Genomic DNA, 21,212 nt, shown 5'->3' on the forward strand with positions numbered 1-21,212 from the left:
CAGATGGACATCGGGCCTCTACTCAAGTACTCCCTCAATGCAAGAATATTTTATTCTATTATTATGGCATTCCATGATGCTCACCTTCCCAACATGATTGCGGAAGACAAAGTTGGTGCATAAGCAAATGTGGTGAAGAAAGTTGATGAAGCCTGGCTATCAAAAGATATAGCATCTAGAGTCTTAGACACTTGAAGGTAAACAATTAGCCATCTAGATCAGAAACAATAAAGCTCACAGGGAAGAAGCACACCAACCTGTGTGATCATGAGGCGTTGAAGGGATCAAGTATCAGACATCAAAGAACAAAAAATCATACCACAGTGTGCTCACCTTCCCAATATGATCGCTGAAAACAAATGGGTGCATAAGTAAAAGTGGTGAAGAAAGCTGATGGTACCCGGCTATCAAGAGATATAGCATCTGGGATCTTAAAGGCTTGAAGTTAAATAAGTGGTCATCTAGCTTAGAAGCCACAAAGCCCACGTGGAAGAAGCACACCAGCCTGTGTAATCATGAGGGGTCAAGGGATCACGTATCAGGCATCAAAGAATAAAAAATCAAATCATTGTGAATGAGGGGGTGTACAGATTGGGGACCCAAGACCCATCTGTAGGCAACTGGATAGCTCCTTACAGAAGGGTTGAGGGGAAGAGACAAGTCAGTCAGGGTGCAGTGTAGCAACAATGAAACATACAGCTTACCTCTAGTTCATAAATGCTTCCTCTCCTCTACCCCCCGTGTTAGTCTGGGTACATTAGAGAAACAAATCCACAGAAACTCATATGCATAAGAGAGAATTTTATATAAAGGGTAAGTGCAAATCAAGAAAACATCCCAACCCAGTGCTGCCCAAGCCCACAAGTCAAATATTAGCCCATTTGTCCGACACCAATCCACAAAGTCCTCCTCCATCTCACAAAACACACGCAATGACTACAGGAAGAAAGCCAAATCAGTGAACGTGTAAGCATCTCAGCACTGAAAGAGGTCTCCACATGACTGCTCCAGCACCCAGGACTGCATCAGGGTAGGTCAATGTGGCTTCTCCTCAGGGATATCTTGCAGGAAGCGAACTTTGCCAGCTGAAGTAGGGAACTGGCTAAGGCAACTACACTCTGGTCCAACCATCAGAAATCAAGAGACCCGAGAACTAGAAGAGGGAGGCTCACCGAGCCATTTATCCCGTCACTCTTCAATTAACTCCACATGTGCTTATCAGCCAGGTTGGCACATTAACGATCTCACCACCCTACTATCATGATCCAAATTCTACCTTACAAATCCAACTAGACCAGAAGATGTACACTGGTACAGATAGAAACTGGAAACATAGGGAATCCAGGATGGATGATCCCTTCAGGACCAGTGCTGAGAGTGGTGATAACAGGAGAGTGGGGTGGGAGGGGGTAACCGATTACATATAATCTCCTCTCTGGGAGACGGACAACAGAAAAGGGGGTGAAGGGAGTGGACAGTGTAACATATGACCAAATAATAATAATTTATACATTATCAAGTGTTCATGAGGGAGGGGTAAGCAGGGAGGGAGGGGCGAAAGATGAGGAGCTAATACCAAGGGCTCAAGCAGAAAGCAAATTTTTTGAGAATGATGATGGCAACAAATGTACAAATATGCTTGACACAATGGATGCGTGTATGAATTGTGATAAGAGTTGTATGAGCCCCCAATAAAATGATTTAAAAATAAATAAGTTTTACAAAAGACATCTTCCTTGTCAAAAATGAGAACAGAGATTCAGGAAAGTACATTGATGTTCACCAAGTCTGCATCCACCAGGGAAAGTCCTTCCAAATGAAGTAGTTCTGGAAAACTGGTTCTGGCTTGACTTGGCTTCAGGGTGTTAAATACAATTTCAGAAAGTCAGAACTCTTATTACATCTCTACGTTCTTAAATTGTGGCACAGTTACAGAATGTTTTCCATTATAATCTGGTTATCAGATTTATGTGTCAATTATACACAGAACTATAAACTGCTATTGTTCTCAATTCCTTTCCAATACTCCTTAATACATGAACACAATCAATTGAATGAATGATTTCTGAGGGAAAGAAATATTATATCAAATAACTCTTTTTGATGGTGATAAATCAGAATTATAAGGAATAATTTGAATATTTTATATCCCATTGGCAAAATAATTATCTTGGATATTATGTAGGATAAGTTTACCAAATCTTCTGATAGAATTTGCCTCTTGTATATTATTTCATTTTAGTAAAAGCTAGACACTTCTTTATGAAATTCCAGAGAAATCAACACTTAAATATGACAATAAATTAAATGTAAAAATAAATTCTTACCAAATTCCTTTGGTACAGTTATCGAATAGAGGCAGATTTGACCAGCTGTGTAATTATGAGGGTAGTTAGGGGACAAAACGACTCCTTCTGATCCAGTGTATTGGCCTCCACAGGGAGCTGAAAACAAAATCAACCGAATATTATGAGCTCGCTATCCTAAGGCTGCATGTAAGAGATATCTATCCTATAGTTTAAAAGTATGGCATGAAAGGCCAGCATGCATTTCTTAACTGAAAACTTAAAATATTAATGTTTAACACTTGCTTTACATTGCAATCAAAAGTAATGAACAAAAAAGGAAAACAGGGTGCGGCCGGAAGGCGGGTCTGTGCGGTGGGGTGGGGGAGGGTATCTGAAAAAAGAAAAAAGGAAGACAAAGATTTACTGGGTTAGAATAAGAATGATTCAACTCGTGAGGGCCAATATTATTTTTGAGAACGCTCTCAGGCATACTAAAATAATAATGAATTTATTATGGCATAAAGGCAAATCAAGAAATTATTTTACACGTCTCATGAGAATTGTCTGATAACATAATCCTACTAACTTCAGAGATACTGGAGATTATTTTAATTTCTGTTGCTCTGCTGTTGTTATTGCATGCTGTCCAGTTGCTTCGGACTCACAGGAACCTTATAAAGAACGACTAGAACTTTCCATTGGGTTTTACCAGGAGCCTGGAGTTTTAGCGAAGCAGACTGCCAAAGGTTTTCTTCCAAGGAGTTTCTGGTAAGTTCAAACCATTAACCTTTTAGTTAGGAGCTTAAGAAAATCACGATGTGTTATACAAAGAGCTCATTATATGTATATGCTCATCTACTAAATCTATGTCCCTACTGATATTAACATAGGCTCATCTATAGGCAGTCTCCAATTAAGAAGATTTAACTTAAGGTCAACTCCTAATTGTCCTTCAATGTTTCATAAATTTGTTTTATCTTTAAAATGATCAAAGCAAATTTCCCCCCACTGTCATTAAAGCAATTCTTGTTACAGGAAGCTGCATCATAGGCATTTCTGAAGTTATAAATCTTTCCAGAAGCAACTCATCTTTCTTTCTTTTTTCTTTCTTGGAGTGGGTGGTGGTTTCGAACCCTTAGTCTTTGGGTTAGCAGGCTAACACGTAACCATTGAACTACCAGTGCTTCTTGACCCAACCTCTAATGCTAAACAAATTCTTCATCATAAGTACTTTCATTTGTTACACATCAAGCTTTTAAATATTCTAAACTGCTTTGAGCCTTTTCTTGCACCAAAGTAAGCTTAAATAAAAAAACTGTATGCATCTATCCTGAAGCACCAATAAATTCTAAAAGACAGAGCAATAGATCTGGTTTGTATCTCATGCAGCCCTCCTACTGCATGTAGATGAATATAAATGAGAAAGCTTTAAGATGTTTGTGAAAAACTGAATTAGAAGGGAATGAAATTTTTTTCACAACACATACAAGCACAGTCAAGAATTTAATGTTACTTAGATCCACAATCGACACTTATCAAAAAATCAAATAATGACATATTGCATCAGAAAATTTGCTGCAAAGTTTCTCTTAACAGTATGAAAGGGCACAGGGGTGTTACTTGAGGATTGTGGTGCACTTGACCTACACTGGGACATTTTCAATCCCGTCACAGCAATGTGAAAAGTGAGTAATGAATCAGAAAGACTGAGGAAGCATCGCTGCCTGTGAATTATGGGTTTCAAATTAATTTTGGATGGACGCTAGACGGCCAGAAGCGCAGTCTGTCTTGGAGGAATGCAGCGAGTGAGCTCCTTAGGAAGTGAGAATAACTCTTGCATTTGGAAATGTTATCTGGAGAGACCAAATTTTCAACAAGGACGTCATGCTTGTTAGAGGGTTCATGAAAACCAAGAAGACCGACATGAGACGTAACGCTTGCCCACATGTGTGAGAATGGCGCAAGACCAGTCAGCTTTTTATTCTGTTGCACAAAGACTCTCTGTGAGTCAGAGCCAACTCAACATCACCTAAGCACATGCAAAAAATTATTTCCTCTGGAGATAAATACCCCAGCAGTCCCTGCCACTTTCTCACAATGCCAGGAACCTGAAATAAACATGGCATTTCCACCAGATAAGTGCACGTGACCTAACCCGTAACTTAAATAGGAGTATAAAGTTAATATAATGAATATATTATGATGATATCCTAATCCTACATGGAAAATAATTATGATGCTAGTGAATTAGACCATACTGTTAAATTTAGACTTTAAGATGATTTAAAAAACAATTGAACAATACACAGAATATTTACTCCCTTCTACCCCTATTTGTTTCTCTTGTCTGATTTCAGAACTCTGAGAAGCTTAAATATTTATGATAAAATGGCAAAAATATTTGAAAATAGAAATATTTAATAGACTATATATTTTTAAATTAATTTTAGCCACTTATATATATTTATTTACACTGGAATCATCTATTAAATTCCTATTGTTTGTCAGGAACTAGGTCATGAGACTACATAATTTCTTGTCTTCAAAAATTAGATTGTTATAAAACAATAAATTTTAGAAACATAGATACAATAGAACATACGAAACCATTAGATTTTATTGGCTATTTTCTTTTGCTTTTGTTCTCAATATACCAAATAAAAACCAAATAAAATAAAAAATTTAAAATTGGAAAAATGTACCAATACTGTTATTAAACTGTTCAAGAAATAAACAACGTCATTGCCATTGAGTCAATGCTGCCTTCTAGAGATGCACTGTGGGTTTCAGACACTGGGACTGTTTAAGGGAGTAGAAAGTCCAGTCTTTTGAGCTGCTGGTGGTTTTGAACTGGCAACAGCATGGATTACAGCCCCGTGCATAACCACTACACCACCAAGGCTCCTGTTCAAGGAGTACACATTCTTTTTATAGTCTCATTTTATCTAGCTGAACTAATCTTGAGTTTATCCTGAAATAATGTTGGAATTTATGATTCTTGGCAAGAATTACAGAACGTGACCTTCTTTTAAAAATGAAGATTACACTCAGAGTGAAGGGCACAAGGCTTACACTGACAGTATAAGGATATTTTTTTTTGCCTATGGGGACATTCATAAAATCACCACCCAAATTAAGATATAAAGCATTTCCAATAGCCCAGACATTTGTACTTTGTATACTCTTTCTATCAATACACCACCCACAAGGGTGTATTATTCTTAATTTTTATCATTCTTTCTGCTGCTTTCAGGTTAAATAAAGTCAATTTCAGCTTACATCTACCCTATATACAACAGAACAATATATTGTACCATTCCCGTAATGATTGCTATATTTGAGCCCATGGTAGTCACTTTGTCAAACCAGCTCCTCGAGGACCATTTATCTCTGTACTGTATGCCACATTAGTTACTTTTTGCTATTGTTGCGCTAAATATTATTAAAGAATTTTGTTACCATTCAGGAGGTGATTTCATATCTTTGAGTTTCTATATAAGGAATTATAAACTATTAATATGCTGGGTGGACATTTACATCCATTAAAAATACACACACATAGACACACACACGGAGGTTTCAAATATTGAGGGAGGGGAACTCCATCGTTTTTATTATATTTTTGCACACACGTTTTGAAGGATATATGTATGTGTGTGTGTGTGTGCATTTGTTAATTTGTACCTCTTTCATAGAAGATGAAACCCAGAATACCAAAAACAGGAGTTAAAATATCAAGCCAAGTGAAACAGAAAATTGGGGCTAATATAGTAGCTACAGCGAGCTATTAAGGAATATCAGAGTTTCAGAGAGTCTAGCAGTTCTTTCAGAGAAAAGAGCTCGGGGTCTCCGTGCTGAAGTGCGGAAAACCCTCTGGGGCAGGGCTGCGCGACCACAGGTGGGCAGTGAGTATGAGCCAAGATGGACTCAGCTGCATCAAATGAAACAGCAACCATTGGTTAGAAAAATGAGTTTTGAGTTAAAATGGAATGTTTTCATTGCAGGTGAAAAGCGATAAGCTCATACATACCATTGCAGGAGGGTAAGACTCTGTTCCAGGCTGGTTTTCCATCTGCACCAATAACACATGTGATCGATGAGGGGTCAACAATCTTATATCCAGAGTCACACTGGTAAGTGATTGTTGAGCCAAGTTTGAAATCTGTTCCAACTCTTGTCCCATTCATTATATTTCCAGGATCAAAACATGCTTCCCGTGGTTTCTCTTTAAAATAAATCAACATAGCCTCATAAGGAAAAGGATCATAATTCCCTTTTATTGTCTGGTTGGTTAGCAGCTTGCTTGCCGTTAGTCTGGCAGACTAAAAATACTCACAAGTACTTATTGATCTATTACCTGTATAACCTATTAATGAAATATCATAGGAAATTGTAAATTTACTTGTTATAAGATCATGTTCGAAAATCATATTTTACTTTGACAGAATTGAATTAATCTAGGTTAAGAGTTGTGGATTATATTATATAGTTCTACTCATAACTACTGAAACAGTCATTAAAAATGAACGTATATTGCTTGATTTGGCACCTGAAATCATAGAAACATGTAGTTGCAAATTACTTTAGGAAAACATTGAAGAAATGAAAATCTCTAAGGGAGGATTGAATAATTAATGTAAATTAAAGCTCTCTAGTATCCCAATAATAGTACACACACTTAGAAAATAAATATAGATGTTTTGACTTCTTTACTACCCTACTAAAGTTATAGGTATTAGTAGAAATGAATGTCAAATTTAGCCAACCAAGTGCATTCATGGCATCTTGTATGTAATAATTACTCCAAAATTCTATCATGATTGTAAGATATTGATGTTCAGTGTCTTCAAGTTGCTTCCCATTCATAACAAACCCATGAACAACACGCTAGCCACATCCTCACCAGTGAGTTAATGTCGGAGTCCATTGTTACAGTGCTGTATCCATCAGTCTTGTTGACTGATTTGCTACCCTCTATTTTACCAATCATGACGTCCTTCTCCAAAGACTGATTCCTTTTAATAAAATATCAATGTATGTGAGATGAAGTCTCCCTCTTCTCATTTCCTTTTTTTTTGTGAAGTCATTTTATTAGGGGCTTATACACTCTTATCACAATTCATACATACATCAGTTGTGTAAAGCACATTTGTAAATTCATTGACCTCATCATTCTCTAAACATTTGCTCTCCACCTAAGGCTCTGGAATTAGCTCCTCATTTTTCCCTTCCCTCCCCCAATTCTCCTTTCTGAAGGGGTGTTCCGCCTATATTTCTTTCAAGATCAATTTTTCTGTTTTTCTAGCCATTCAAAGCTTATTCTCTTTTTCATCGATACTAAAATCCAGATGCTTCAATTCTTTTCAGCCTTGTTTATGAATTTCCCTCTTTTGCATGAATAATTTGGGTCAGATTTTAGTCCTAATAGTGACATCTTTAGTCCTAAAAGGACCTTAACACTTTAAAGGCGCCTTTTGCAGCAGATTTAGCAATGCAGTATGTTGTCTGGTTTTTATGCTGCTGCTTCAATGGGAATGATTGAGTATTCAAGCAAAAAAAAAATCCTGGACAACTCTACCGTGTTCTCTGTTTGTTATGATGTTGCTTAAATGTCTATCTGTGAGATGGTTTGTTACGATGAAGGGCAATTCCTACTGTAGCTTGTAGTCTTTCGTGGTCATTGTGAATGCTTCCAGGACGCTTCCCTTTCTGCTAGCCAGGTCGTGCTATGTGCATAGCAGAGGCTCTTCATAAGTTTTTTTTTTCAATTCCTGTGGCCATTATCTTCTTCACATAGTCCAGTTTGTCTAATTATTTTTTCAGCATACAAATTAAATATGGAGAAGGAATACTGCCCTAATGCACAACTTCCCTGATTTTAAACCATGTAGGAACCAACGTTTGGTCTAGTCAAAGGAGTTCCACTTGGGTTATGTACGGGTTCCCTGTGCGCACAATGAAGCGTTCTGGAGTCCCCATTCTTTGTACTGATTTATAATGAGTTATGATCCGAAGCGTTGAATGGCTTTGTACATCAGTAAAACCAAGTTAACACTGCCCTGCTAGTTTTTGCTTGCAGTCAAAATCCAACTAACCTCAGCAATGGTATCTCTTGTCCAATGTATTTTTAAATCCAATTTAAATTTCTGGAAGTTTCCAGTTATGTGTTGCTGGAGCATTTTAAAAATGATCCTTAGTACTACTTTACTTCTCTTTGATATTAATGAAGATGCCTTGGAGACTTGGTATCGAGCCACTAGCCACAGAATTAGTAGTTCACGCTCACAGAAGGCAGGGAGGTCTGCCTGCTTTTGTGGAGGTTCACAGCCTAGGGAAACCACAGGGCAGTTCGACTCAGTTACACACTCGAAATTGGAATTAACCCAATGGCAGTGGGGATATTAAAGATACTGTTTGACACATTCTGTATTCGGTTCAGTCATCATTTTATTTTTATTTTTAATAAGCACAGATATGGTTTTCTTCTAGGTAGCTGGCCAGGTATGTGTCTTCCGAATTTCTTGGCACAGTGTGTGAGCACCCCCAAAGTTGGTGTCTATTGTAGACACAACTCCAGTTGTAGGAACAACGTAATTAGCATTTTCTGGTCCCTTTCACCAATCCCCTAACGCTGTTTGGATTCTTTCTTCAGAGTCACTGGTAGCTGATTCTATCCCAGCTTGTGAAGTGGTTGCACTGTTGCTTGTTTGTTTGCTTGATGTTTCGACAGATTCCTTCCATTTTTTGAGGCTTCCTGTGTCATGAATTATTTTGACCTGGAATCCTTCAATATTTATTGTAACTTAAGATTTAATTTTTCCCTTGATTTCTTTCCATGAGGAATATCTGACTCTTTTATTTTCCTTTTTAGTTTTGAAACTTCAGGTTTTACATGCATCATTGTAATATTTTACCTAATCTTCTTCGGTTGTCCTTGTAAAATATTCAATTTGGCACTTATATTTCATTATTTCTTCCATTCAATTTAGCTACACTACCTTCAAGAGCAAACACCGGAGTCTCATCTAATATCCACATTAATGGCCTTTTGTGTTTCTTCAGGTGTAATGTTCTGGATGTTTTGCAAGCATCTTGGCTTCTGTTATTAGTGCTCAATTTCTCAGCCCTATTCTTCACATGGGTTCTGGAGTTAAGCTTTGCTCTTGTATGCTTGTTTTCATTTTCTTCGGCTTGAACTTGAACTTCCATAAGAGTAAACTGTGGTTTATTCTTCAGTCTCTCACCGGTCTTACTTAAATGGTGATACTGATCTTTTTATATTATCTGTCTTCCAGGATGTGGTTTATTTGATTCCTGTAGATCTCATCTGGGGAGGTGCACATGTGTGGTAGTGATTTGTGTTTTTGTGTTGTTCCGGGGAAAGAAGTATTTCCAATGACCATGGCACTGGCTTTACAAACTGTTGCCCTGAACCTTCAGGTGGCATTTCTATCACCCAGTGCAGAGGATCCAGTTAGCGGATCTTTCTCCTTTGTTTTCCGTTTTTGCATTCAATTCACTACTGCTTATAAATGCATTTTGTTTTCTTGTATGACAAAATTTAGGCTTGGAAGTTGATGAAATGCCTCAATTTCTTAATCTGTGGCATTAGTGGTTGCTTTTTAAATTTGAATAATAGTCACATGAATCAGTCTTCTCAATGGTAAACATATATTATTCTATCACAGAAACTGTTAGACTTGGAACTAGGAATGCTATCATCCTCATCATTTCTCTTCAATACTATGCATTCCCAGCATAGTCGAAATATAATTGGCCCAGTAAAATTGAACCATCTAGTTCCTTTCAGATCCCTAATGTTTTCAATTTCAGTCATTATGTGTGCCAAATCATTTTTGATGACTTCCAATTTCCCTGCATTCATTCTTCTTCCAAGTTCACGTTCTGATTCCGCGCAGCTGGACCTTGTTTTCCTTTTGAGTCACGTCGTGCCCCCAAACGAAGGTCCGCAAAGGTTCACTCTCCTCCGCCACGAAGGGCGGCCCTGCTTGGAGAAGACAGCTCACCATCTGATTCCTAATACTTGGAGCAGCTTCCAAGCTTCGGAGGCTCATCTTCTGACGCTACATGAGACTTCTATTTGGACTCTACTCATGACATTTTTACTTTCCAATGTCTTAAAAAGTAGCTCACCAGCCCTTGTTTCTAGTCTGTCTTAATCCTGAAAACTCGACTGAAACCTGTCGATCACGGTTGACCTTGCTGGTATTTGTAGTACACGTGACAGAGCTTCTTGCATCGCAGCACACACAAGCCATCACAGTACAAAAAAGTGACCGACACGTGATGCGATGTACACAGTATATGACAAGATCGCCAAAAAAGATTTTGAGAAGTCATTCAGGAAGAAAAAAAAATGTATGCGTGAATTCAATATATTACTTTTTCTTATACACCAAGAGCAGTAAACAGAAAATGCTTTTGGAAATTTAACTTATCCAGTATAATACACTTTATTTACATATTTATTTCAAAATGAAATGTATAGATATATCTTGCCCAAATTTATTAAAGTTCTCTATTTTTGTTATTGTTAAGTCTCTCAGTAGCCATTTTATGGCAGGTTAAATCCAGTGTACACTAATCACTTTATTTAAAATCGATTGGGATATTTAAGATGGTATGGATATTTTGATGATTCATTATTTGTACCTTAAACTTCATATGGACATTTATTATGAGCAAATAATGATCATATGAATAATGCAATATAGACTATAAAAGTTGCCCTATTTTGCTATTGTTTTCTCAATTATTCAACATAATGTACAGAATATATACAAAATACAAACACCAATCTAGGTTAGATTTTTTTCTTTCTATAAAATGAGCAACTTTTATTTATGCCCTACCATATATGTTTGTTTGTTTCAATATTTTGATTTATTTTCATTAGAAATATCTAAATTAATCCCTATTGTTAGTTTACTATTTAGCTACGTACCCTTCACAAAATCTCTTATTCTCTGTTTCTAATTTAGTTTTCAGACGCCACAGCTTTATTCAGATGAACTGCATCTAATTTTTTGGTTCCATTTACCTAGTTGTCAGTTCAGGATATTTGGTGATAAATCATTGGTGCTTTTTTTGCTTAAATTTGTCATGTTTTCTAATTAGATGACTTCATAATATGTTGTACTCTGCTGTTGTTAATGTCTGTTCCAGTTAAGGAAATGCTTGACTCTCCCTGCATTTGAAGCTGAGTAGATTGAATCTGCCAGACCCCTTATATCACTTCTTCACAGCATGACAGCCCTGTGGCTCCTTCTATTCCTTGCCATGCCTAGAGTTCATCCTGCAATTGGCTGCACTGATTAGAGCATGAGCATGTTCTTTGCTTGAAACAATATCATCATCATTCTTGTCTTAACTTGTTTTCTTCATTAATTTTTACAGACTCCACAGAGGACCTGTTAAACCATTAAGAAATATAGCACCCAGTTAGATACATTTTCTGGTTACTAAAATATATATATTAACAAGAGAGCTCTTTCTTAATATACCTAGTATAGCGGTTTATACTTCAATTAATAATTCATTTATCAATTCACTCCAAATCCATTTTGAGCACCTTTACATTCATGGCAGGATATGAGGTACTGACATAGCCTCTAAACCCAAACACAACTCCAACTCATAGAAACCCGACAGGCCACAGTAGAACTGCCCCAGTGGGTTTCTGGGGCTATAGATCTTTACAGGAGCAGAAAGCCTCCTCTTCTAACTAGGCAATGATAAATGGATCATTCTCCATTTCTCAAACTCACTGCCACTGAGTCAATGGCATCACCTAGCGTCTCTGTAGAAGGCTCAGAACTGCCTGCAGATTTCTAAACCCTAATTCTTACAGGAGTAGAAAGTTCGGTCTTCTATTCAGGAGAATGCTTTTTGTTGTCCATTGTTTTGGTTTGTTTTTAACCCATTTTAGTTGCTGCCATGGTTCTCGTGCTGTTCAGTGAGTTTTTGTTTATCAGAACCTGTCCTTAAACATGATAGATGCTTACAGTAACTCTTTAAATTGTTCATGAGTATGCAGATGCAATCCCCAAAGTACTAGAGATACATCTGATTGATGAACTGTAAATATTTTTGTACACTTTAACAAATAGACTCCGGATAGGGCAAGATAAGACAAAATAACGAGGTATAAATTACCAAGGGCATATGAGGGAGGGGGGAATGGAGAGGGGGGGGGGGAAGAGGACCTGATGCAAGGGGCTTAAGTGGAGAGCAAATGCCTTGAGAATGATTGGGGCAGGGAATGTGTGGATGTGCTTTATACAATTGATGTATGTATATGTATGGATTGTGGTAAGAGTTGTTTGAGTCCCTAATAAAATGTAAAAGAAGAAAAGAGAAAAAAATGATTAGGGCAAAGACTGTACAGATGTGCTTTATACAATTGATGTATGTATATGTATGAACTGTGAAAAGAATTGTATCAGCCCCAATAAATTGTTAAAATAAAAAAAATAGACAAAACTGATAGATTTTGAAGTTTTGGGAGAAATGGTTTTATTTTTATACTTAAAATTACATAAAAGCATTGAAACCCAATAAATGGGTTTGCATCAAATAAAAGTGAATGGAAATAAAATATATACTCTATTATCTTGTATGGTTTTCTCTCCTACTGAAATTCAAAGTTTCTATAAATATAAATGTTGAATTCATTTACTTATAAAATATTCATTACTTTGAATTTATATATTTTAGTCATTTCATCTAATTCTTTGTAATATACTTTGAGAATATATATATTTTTAATAAATGTGAGTCCAATAACAAGCTGTTTATCTGTGGTAGATATCTGCTTCTTTGTTTGTTTTCCCCAGATGTTTATAAAACGACAGATCTGAAATTCACTGGTCTGCTGACCAAAGATGTAGCAATAACCAGAGCCCCTCATTAGATCAATGTACAAAAAAGGTGACAGAAAATAGAAAATCATAATAGCTACCGTACACATTTTTGAAATGAGAGAAACCTGGGGCATTTTAATGTATACAGACATCTTGAAGAAACAAATGGCAAAATGTTAAAACAAAATTCAAAGTAGTTTTAAAAGTTATCAAACTCTTCATCACAGAGACCATAGTTTATTTTTAATGATTATAAGTCCATTTCTTGTTTACTCTCATTTTCTTTTCAGTGAAATAAGAAATGGTTTTGAAATTTCTGAGTATGCCCTTCCTCAGATACATGCTAACACTTTATGAAGTGGGCAGACACAGACATAATGCATACAAACATCAATGCATTTAACAAAATCCAGCTGCAAAATAATTTCCAAACAAATGAAGTTGATCGTAATACCTTTAAATTCAATGGCGAACCCAGACAAGCCCACGGATGCATCACTCCGAAATGCCAGCAAAAGGCTGTCTCCACTGCTCTCTATTCTCTCGGGGGCTTGAGAGCCCTGAAAGCTTCCAATGAGCGGGCTGTTTGAATCCTCCCCTTCATAGATATGTAGAAAGTCATAGCTAGGCTCCATGTTGAAGCTAAAAAAACCCAAAAAGTCACATATGTATGTATAGATGGAACATAATCATTGCATGTTAATATTAGGTACTAAGGCATACTTGTCTTATCCTTCAGAATATAGGGTCTTTGTAAGCACACCGGTGCTTTAATAACCAAAGCCAAATCCATTGCCATTAAATCAATTATGACTCATAGCAACCATCAGGCATATAAGATAAAATGGAATTTCCCCACATGGTTTCCAACACTACAAATCCTTATAGCTCCCGATAACCATATATTTCTTCAATGGACTGGGTTGTAGGTTTGAACTGACAACCTTGCCTTTAACAGCCAAGTGCTCTAACCACTACTCTGTTTTTAATAATAATTCATAAAATCTGGACAGCATTAAAGTAAATATAACCATATAAAATTCGCTATACTAGTGATATGAAACAAATTTAAACTATTTTAAGATACAGCACGTAGCATTATTCATTAAATAACTGATCCGATCAAGGTAAAAAAATTTGAAGACAGCTCAAAAAATATAGTAATATGGATATAATATCTCCTCATTATCTTTAAAGTTGCTAATGAAGTGAAACTTGAAAGACAGGGCTGGCTGCAAACGAGATGGATTTCCATTAACATTTAACTTTTATGTGAATAACGTAATTACAAAAATATGCATCCCCATGATTACTTACTTTTCTTAAAGTTTGGCTATGGATCTTTTTGTTTGATTATTTGCTTTTACTTAGAAAATGTAATTGCTTTACTTGCTTAGGTAAATCTAACTTGTCCTCTTTCTCTTATAATATTAATCTGTGGTTAATTGTCCAGGAGGAGTCTAACTATTTAAACCCCAAACTCTCAGAAGGAAGCTGCTTTAAATGCCTACACCATTTTTGAAGAGAGGCGGATGTAGACTCTGAGCTTTAAAATAATATATACTCTAAATTAAAAGATTAAACTTTGTTCAGATGTCTAAGACCTTGGTGTGATAATCATACAATGTAAATTATATTGAGGCATACAGCAATGTATTGTAATATCACCCTCCACTCTTTCTCTGAATTCTGTTTGAGAGTTTTTTCTTTCTTTAGCATGGTCTCAATTCCTGGAATTTCTACTCCCTTCCCTTTAAGTTGATGGGAAGCACACATACACACAAACACACATTATAGACATTGTTTAAAGGTGCCATTGTGTCATTGACTCTAATTTACCTAGAGAATCAACTTAATAAGTTTCCTATTATTTTAGAAATGATTCATGGGAAATAAGCATCAAGGAGAGCCAGCCCTGCATCCTGCTCTTCTATTACAGGTGACTCCTGTAACTCTTCGGAGTTTTTTCTCTTAATATAATATTACAATTAGTTTAAAACAGTTATTATTCTGTTTATTGGATATGATCAGTGAAAGCAGAAAAATGCTTAAAGGGTATAATGAAAGTGATCACTAAGCATTAGGGGAGACAGATTTTATCAATCCATTAGCTTTTGATTGAGATAATAATTTTATTTGGAATATCTTGCAAAGATTGAGGGTCTCCAAAATTTCATGAAAATGTAGAATTAAAGATGATAGAATTTGTCCACAAACTTTTAAAGTCTTTTATAATTAGATGATGATCATGCTGCACCTTCAATAGTGGCTTCGCTAATGATTGCTAATGGAATCCTGGTGACACAGTGGTTACGTGCTTGCCTTGAACCCAATGACTGGCTACTTGAACCCACCGGCCACTTTGGGGGAAAAAATATGGCGATCTGTTTTGTAAAGATTCCAGCCTCGGGGAACCTATGAGAACACTCTACTCCTCCCTACGTGGTCATTCGGCATCGAACTGACTCAAGGTAGCAGGTGATTATGCTTATTTATTTAGCACCTGAAATGCAATCAGACCCAAACATATATTTTACTTTGCTTTCTTTTTATATGTAACTTAGGCATTATATAGAAGTATAGAATGAAGTTTTAGACTCCGTTACAATTTAATTGATTAATGGTGTTCTTCTTTCTTGGCAAAGTAGAGGATCGGGGGAAAGAGGAAGGTCCTCAATGAGCTGGGGTAGCACAGGTGCTGCCGCGATGGGCTCAGGGTGTGTAAGCCTGCTGCGGGACCAGCTGTGCTTTATCTGCTGTACAAACGGTCACTGTAAGTGGAAAACAAATTGGTGACACCTGGCAACAATTCCACACATACCTATGAGCCCACAGGATAAGCCAAAAGTAGGCTACAGTTTTAAATACAGTACCCACTTTAAATACCCACTTTAAATAGAGTAGCAATGAATGTTCCCCAGTGGAATGAATCCCATAGTCTATGGAGGGAGGTTATGGAACCAAATCTGGTGCCATGAAGTCAATTCTGACCCATATCAACCCAACGTTTCCCTGGCATCCCTCTGAAAGGGCTCAGAGGACTGGAGTCTGCCCTAGAAGTTCACATGTACTCCGGGTCAGGGAATTCTGTGTCTTACTGTTAGCAAGGCTAGATCCCTTCCCCTTAATATATAGCTGAATTTGGTATACACTGTACCTGGATCTCCTAAGCTGCCATTGTTAGTGTTAATCTCTCCATTTATGAAGTTGAACATTTATTTCTTTCCAACCAGTTAAGAATTCTGGCTTCACCCTGGATCCCCCTTAGGTCTCAGTTGCTTAGGTCTCAAATAACACACCCACCCATGCCCAGCCTCCCCAAGCTTCTTCAGACTCGCATGAAAGCAAAGGCAGGAACCGTGGTATGACATGAGAAATGTTGATGGTCAGTGGTTTAGAGAGCAGAGAGCTGAAGCTTTGTAATTCCATTCTTCATTTGAGGTATACAAAATACAGTGGGGTGGGGCTAGGGAACTTCTTATATAAATATTTCATATATGCAAAATTACTGTGCCTTAGAAAACTTCATAATTAGTCATGTTGACAGTGTAATTTATGAAACTCATAAGAACTAATAAGGGTCTGTATTCACTAAGAGGCTTTTAATTTTTATTTATTTATAATCAGCTGGCAATACAAGTATATTTTGGCTACTAGAATTTAACATTACATTTTAGAAGAACAAAGATATCCAAAATATAGCCAGCAGATTTCACTGATGTGTCTCAAGTATTCATCATTCAATAAAATTATAGCAGCATTTTAAAGTCAGAAAATTGTGGCTTATCGAACTACTTAAAATTCAAAAGCATGAGTTTTAAAAATACTGACACAGAATTGATCAGGAAGAGAAGGCAAAAGGAGAGAATCATATCTTGGATATTGATGTAAATATCTCCAAAAAAGGTAACTTGTTCAATTGACAGAAAAATAATTAGACCGCTTTGCCCTGGCTAGGAAGGCGATCAATCGAATAGTCTATAGCCCACTCACATCTTAATATACTCTACTCATGTGCTTCAGAAATCCAACTGTAAAGCTGTAGAAGATAGTAAGGCTTTAAAATACACATATTTATCATCGATAGTATGATTATAATGTGATGCCTTGTAGAATGTATTCTCATCACTTCATCGAAGATTTTAACCGTTCCCACCCAGATTAGCCAGAGCGACCACTTTTAAAAAGACTCATGGTGTTACGTGTTTCCCTTCCAACGCTCTAGCGAGCCTTTGCTGTGCAAGTGATAATAGCAGTGTTAACCTTGGGAATGTCACACAAGATGTTCTATGGGGATGAACTAGCTATTGCATTTAAGAAATATGACACCTTAATAAATTACATTAAATGCATGTATATCACTTTTCATTACTTTTCTTAAAGATTTTGTGAATCAAGCCTTTCCATAAGGAACACCTTGTGCATAAGATAATATTTGAAAACCATTCTTGGTTCATCATGTGAATCCTAGCACAAATAGAAGACTCTAAATCAAGAGAATACGTCTCCATTTATGTCATTTTGCAGGCTCTCATACTACCTATTAGACACAAATCTAGGACTTAGTGGAAACAAAATTGGAGGCTCTGTGAAGTGATAAATGAAGTAATTTGCAGGTGACATTTGGAGTTCTGCTAACAAGGAGTATTGTACAGGCGGGGGTACCTTTTGAACATCAAGGCAATGACAAAGTCGGGGTTCACTCTTATTCTCCAGTCGCACTCTTTCCCAGGAGGGTATGGTTGTGGGTAGTTAGGTGACAAAATGACACCCGCCGGGCCGCTCAGATTCCCTCCACAAGCAGCTGTCATGGAAGAGGGAGAGGGCAAAGAGAAACACTGGTCAGTGTGAACTCAAGCATCAACAATTCATTTGGGGGGTGGGGAGGCTCATTCTTCAGCATTCGCCTCTTCAAAGAGACCTTGCATTGAGTTATTGAGTAACAATCCGCATAGCATATTAACACCCAAGAAGTCTTTTCATTTTTTCATGTAATTATTAAGAAATTTTATACACATTCACAAGCCCAAAAGAAATAACCTTGGACAAAGAAAAAGAAAAACAATATCACATTGAACAAAAATTTATGTGTTGATTGTGTGTGTGTTGTTGTTTTGGTGCTTTCTATGGTTTACAAAGTTATTGATCAGTTACCGTGACCAATCACTCCTTATAAGGAGCATCTACCTTCGTTGGAAGAAGGACAGCCATAGAGGCAAGAATGGCAAGACTTCCTCTGTCTCTCGCTGGACATGGTACCAGGAGAGAGCAATCGCTACGGAAGGACATCAGGCCTGGTAGAGGAGCGGCTAAAAAGAGGAAGACCTTTGACAAGATGGATTGACACTGATGGCTGCAACAATGGGCACAAATACAAGAACAATTGTGAGGATGGCTAGGACCAGTCCGTGTTTCATTCCTGCTGAGAGTCAGAATCAACTTGAAGACACTCAACACCATTGTCTAGTCTCCCACTGAAGACCAGTTTGCTCATAGTTTTTCATTACATAGTTGCTGAGTGAATGAATAAATTATTTTATATATTTCTACAATCCTCTGGTGCATGTAGGAATGAATGTGCCATTCCTCAGCAGAGAAATGCTTCATGCTGGGCTGTGAACCGCAAGGTAACCAGTTCAAAATCACCAGCAATGCATTGGGAGAAAAATGAGGCTTTCTACTCCTATAAAGAGATACAATCTCAGAAACCCACAGGGACAGTTCTACCCCGTTCTATAGGGTCACCATGATTTGTTTTTTTTCTGACCTCTGTAGGGCTTAACTCAATCTCAGGGTCATGGCGTTGACTCATGATGATCCTATTGGTCAGGGTAGAATGGGAGCCCTGTGAATTTCCCAGAAATTCTTGACAGATATTCTTCCCAGGAATTCCCTGTAATTGTTGATAGGAAGAGGAAGCCTGTTTTTCTCCTGAGTTCCAGATTGGCTGTTTGTTTGGGATTGCTGGCCTTGGGGATCATGGCCCCAATGTGTAACTTCTATGCCACTGGGTTACATGCTGGGCCGTGATGAGCAGGGCAAGCATTTAGAAGCCACCAGTCATTCTGAAGAAAGGGGGCGTGGAAGCCTACAGGACAAGTTCGACCTTGTGGTAACAGTCACTTTGTGTCAACATAGACTCGGTGGCAGTGAGTTTGGTTATTCTGATGTAGGCTGTGGGTAATTTCCCCAATTCTTTAAAATGAAAACACAAACGTAGACATTTAAATAATAAATGATGTCTAGAATCCATACGTTAGGTGGCTGAACTACAGCCGACATCTGAAAATATTATTTAATGAAAATGCTTATTCTGGTAATTCTGCTCTATTTACTCATCAGTTTTTAAATACATTTCAAATGTGTTAAAATGTTTACCTGTTTAGATGTGTAAGATAACAAATGCACAGTGTGATCTGTTAAAAGACAAGCCACTGTCTGTTATTGAATCTCAAAGTATTTAGGGTTGTTTCAAAGTAAGACTTTTCTAAACAATATTTGCATGAAAGGTACTTAAATAGCATAGCATTCAAAAGTACACAAAAGTTGTTTAAAAATCTATGTTATGTTTAAAAGTTTCACACATGAAATACTATGATTTGTTCCAAGCTATCCTTTTAAAGTGATGTAAGCCCCATTAAATTTGGGAACCTAACCAAGGATAACCTATGAGTAATATTATAGGATTTTATTTATAATAAGTATTCAGAGCTATATACTCAATAAGATTAATACAATATGATCTCGAATATTTGAATAATGTGCATACTACGCAACTTCATTTGAATACTGTATATAGAGAGTAATGCATTGTTAGTTTTTAGAGGACGAGACTCTCCTAGAATAAAGCAGTAAGTGTTGATAGTTTTAGGGGTGGGAAGGCTGGAAAATGGGGGTGGGGGATTGTAATGTAGTTAAAAAATACTTATAGATCTGAGAAGATTCCAACCCATGCAGATTTTGAAGATGAAAAAAATGACAGATTTAGGTGCAGCCAGTGGGAGAGTTCAGAGCTAATAATGATTTAAAAGAAACAAACTAGATATCTTCTCTTACTCATACACATCCCGAGAGGCATATTCAAATGAAGCTATTTAAACGCTTTGAAGTATAATATGTAAAGCGCTGCTGTCTTGGCTTATTTGTTCTCTCTTTTGGTCTAGTATCCTTCATTTTTGGTTTAGTAGGATTTAATTAGACAGCGTAAAATTATTTTGGATAAGATTAGATTCTAGTAAAAAATGAAACCCAGAGAAAGGAAGAAACTCTCTAAAAATAATGGACACAAAGGGAAAGCTTTTACATTCTGGGATGTTGAATACTGTATGATCCGCATTGGAGGCAAAATTCTTAATGAGATACATCAATGGCTCTGCATCAAAACATCTTTATAATCTTATTTTTCAAAAACCATGCTCACTGCCATCCAATTGATTCCTATTATTAGTCATCCCTAGGTAGGGTTTTGAGACTGTAAATCTTTATGAGAACAGACAACCTTTGAATCTAAGCACAAATCTAGTTTTCTCAGCATTACATTCTAGGCATGTGTGGAAGAAAGGCCTACAGAACTACTTCCATGAACTCAGCACGTGGAAACCTGTGGAACGCAGGGCTCCTCTCGCACACAGAGAACCTGGGAACTGCAGTCCGCCCCACAGGCCAGGTTTTCTAAGAGTCCTCTAGTCTGAAGGGAGCCCTGGCTGGGCTTTTAAGTGGGAAGCAGACTCTAACTGCAAGGCCAGTAATTCAAACTTGCAGACACGCCATGGAGAAAGACAAGGCTCTCTGCGGCCAGCAAGCCTTCTGAAGAAATCGGAAACACCCAATGGGGTCCCAGTAAGTAGAATCAGCTCGATGACAGTGGGTTTGTTTTCTGTTTCTTTGTTTTGTCTTGTTTAAAGAGTCAGTTCTGTTAAATTCAACTAAAACAGAGAAAAAGAGGGAAGTCTCTATCCTCCTTCTAGGACTGTACAGAGAAGTAAAAAATGTGAAGCATCAAATTATACTGTAGGAAAGGAAATTAAAAGCAAATGACAAA

The 21,212-nt window shown here is 37.2% G+C and overlaps 1 protein-coding gene across 1 annotated transcript in view; it reads right to left on the reverse strand.

Moving 5' to 3' along the window:
* Positions 1-21,212, reverse strand: part of CSMD1 (CUB and Sushi multiple domains 1) — a 1,770,408-nt gene that overhangs the window by 264,806 nt on the left and 1,484,390 nt on the right. Inside the window, exons 28-31 of the mRNA XM_075557189.1 lie at positions 17,837-17,975; positions 13,626-13,813; positions 6,319-6,513; positions 2,328-2,444 (exon numbers count right to left, since the gene is read on the reverse strand). Coding sequence (XP_075413304.1) covers positions 2,328-2,444; positions 6,319-6,513; positions 13,626-13,813; positions 17,837-17,975 — 639 coding nt within the window. The remainder of the gene's footprint in view (positions 1-2,327; positions 2,445-6,318; positions 6,514-13,625; positions 13,814-17,836; positions 17,976-21,212) is intronic.

Source organism: Tenrec ecaudatus, chromosome 8 (assembly GCF_050624435.1).
Source record: "Tenrec ecaudatus isolate mTenEca1 chromosome 8, mTenEca1.hap1, whole genome shotgun sequence".
NCBI lineage: Eukaryota > Metazoa > Chordata > Mammalia > Afrosoricida > Tenrecidae > Tenrec > Tenrec ecaudatus.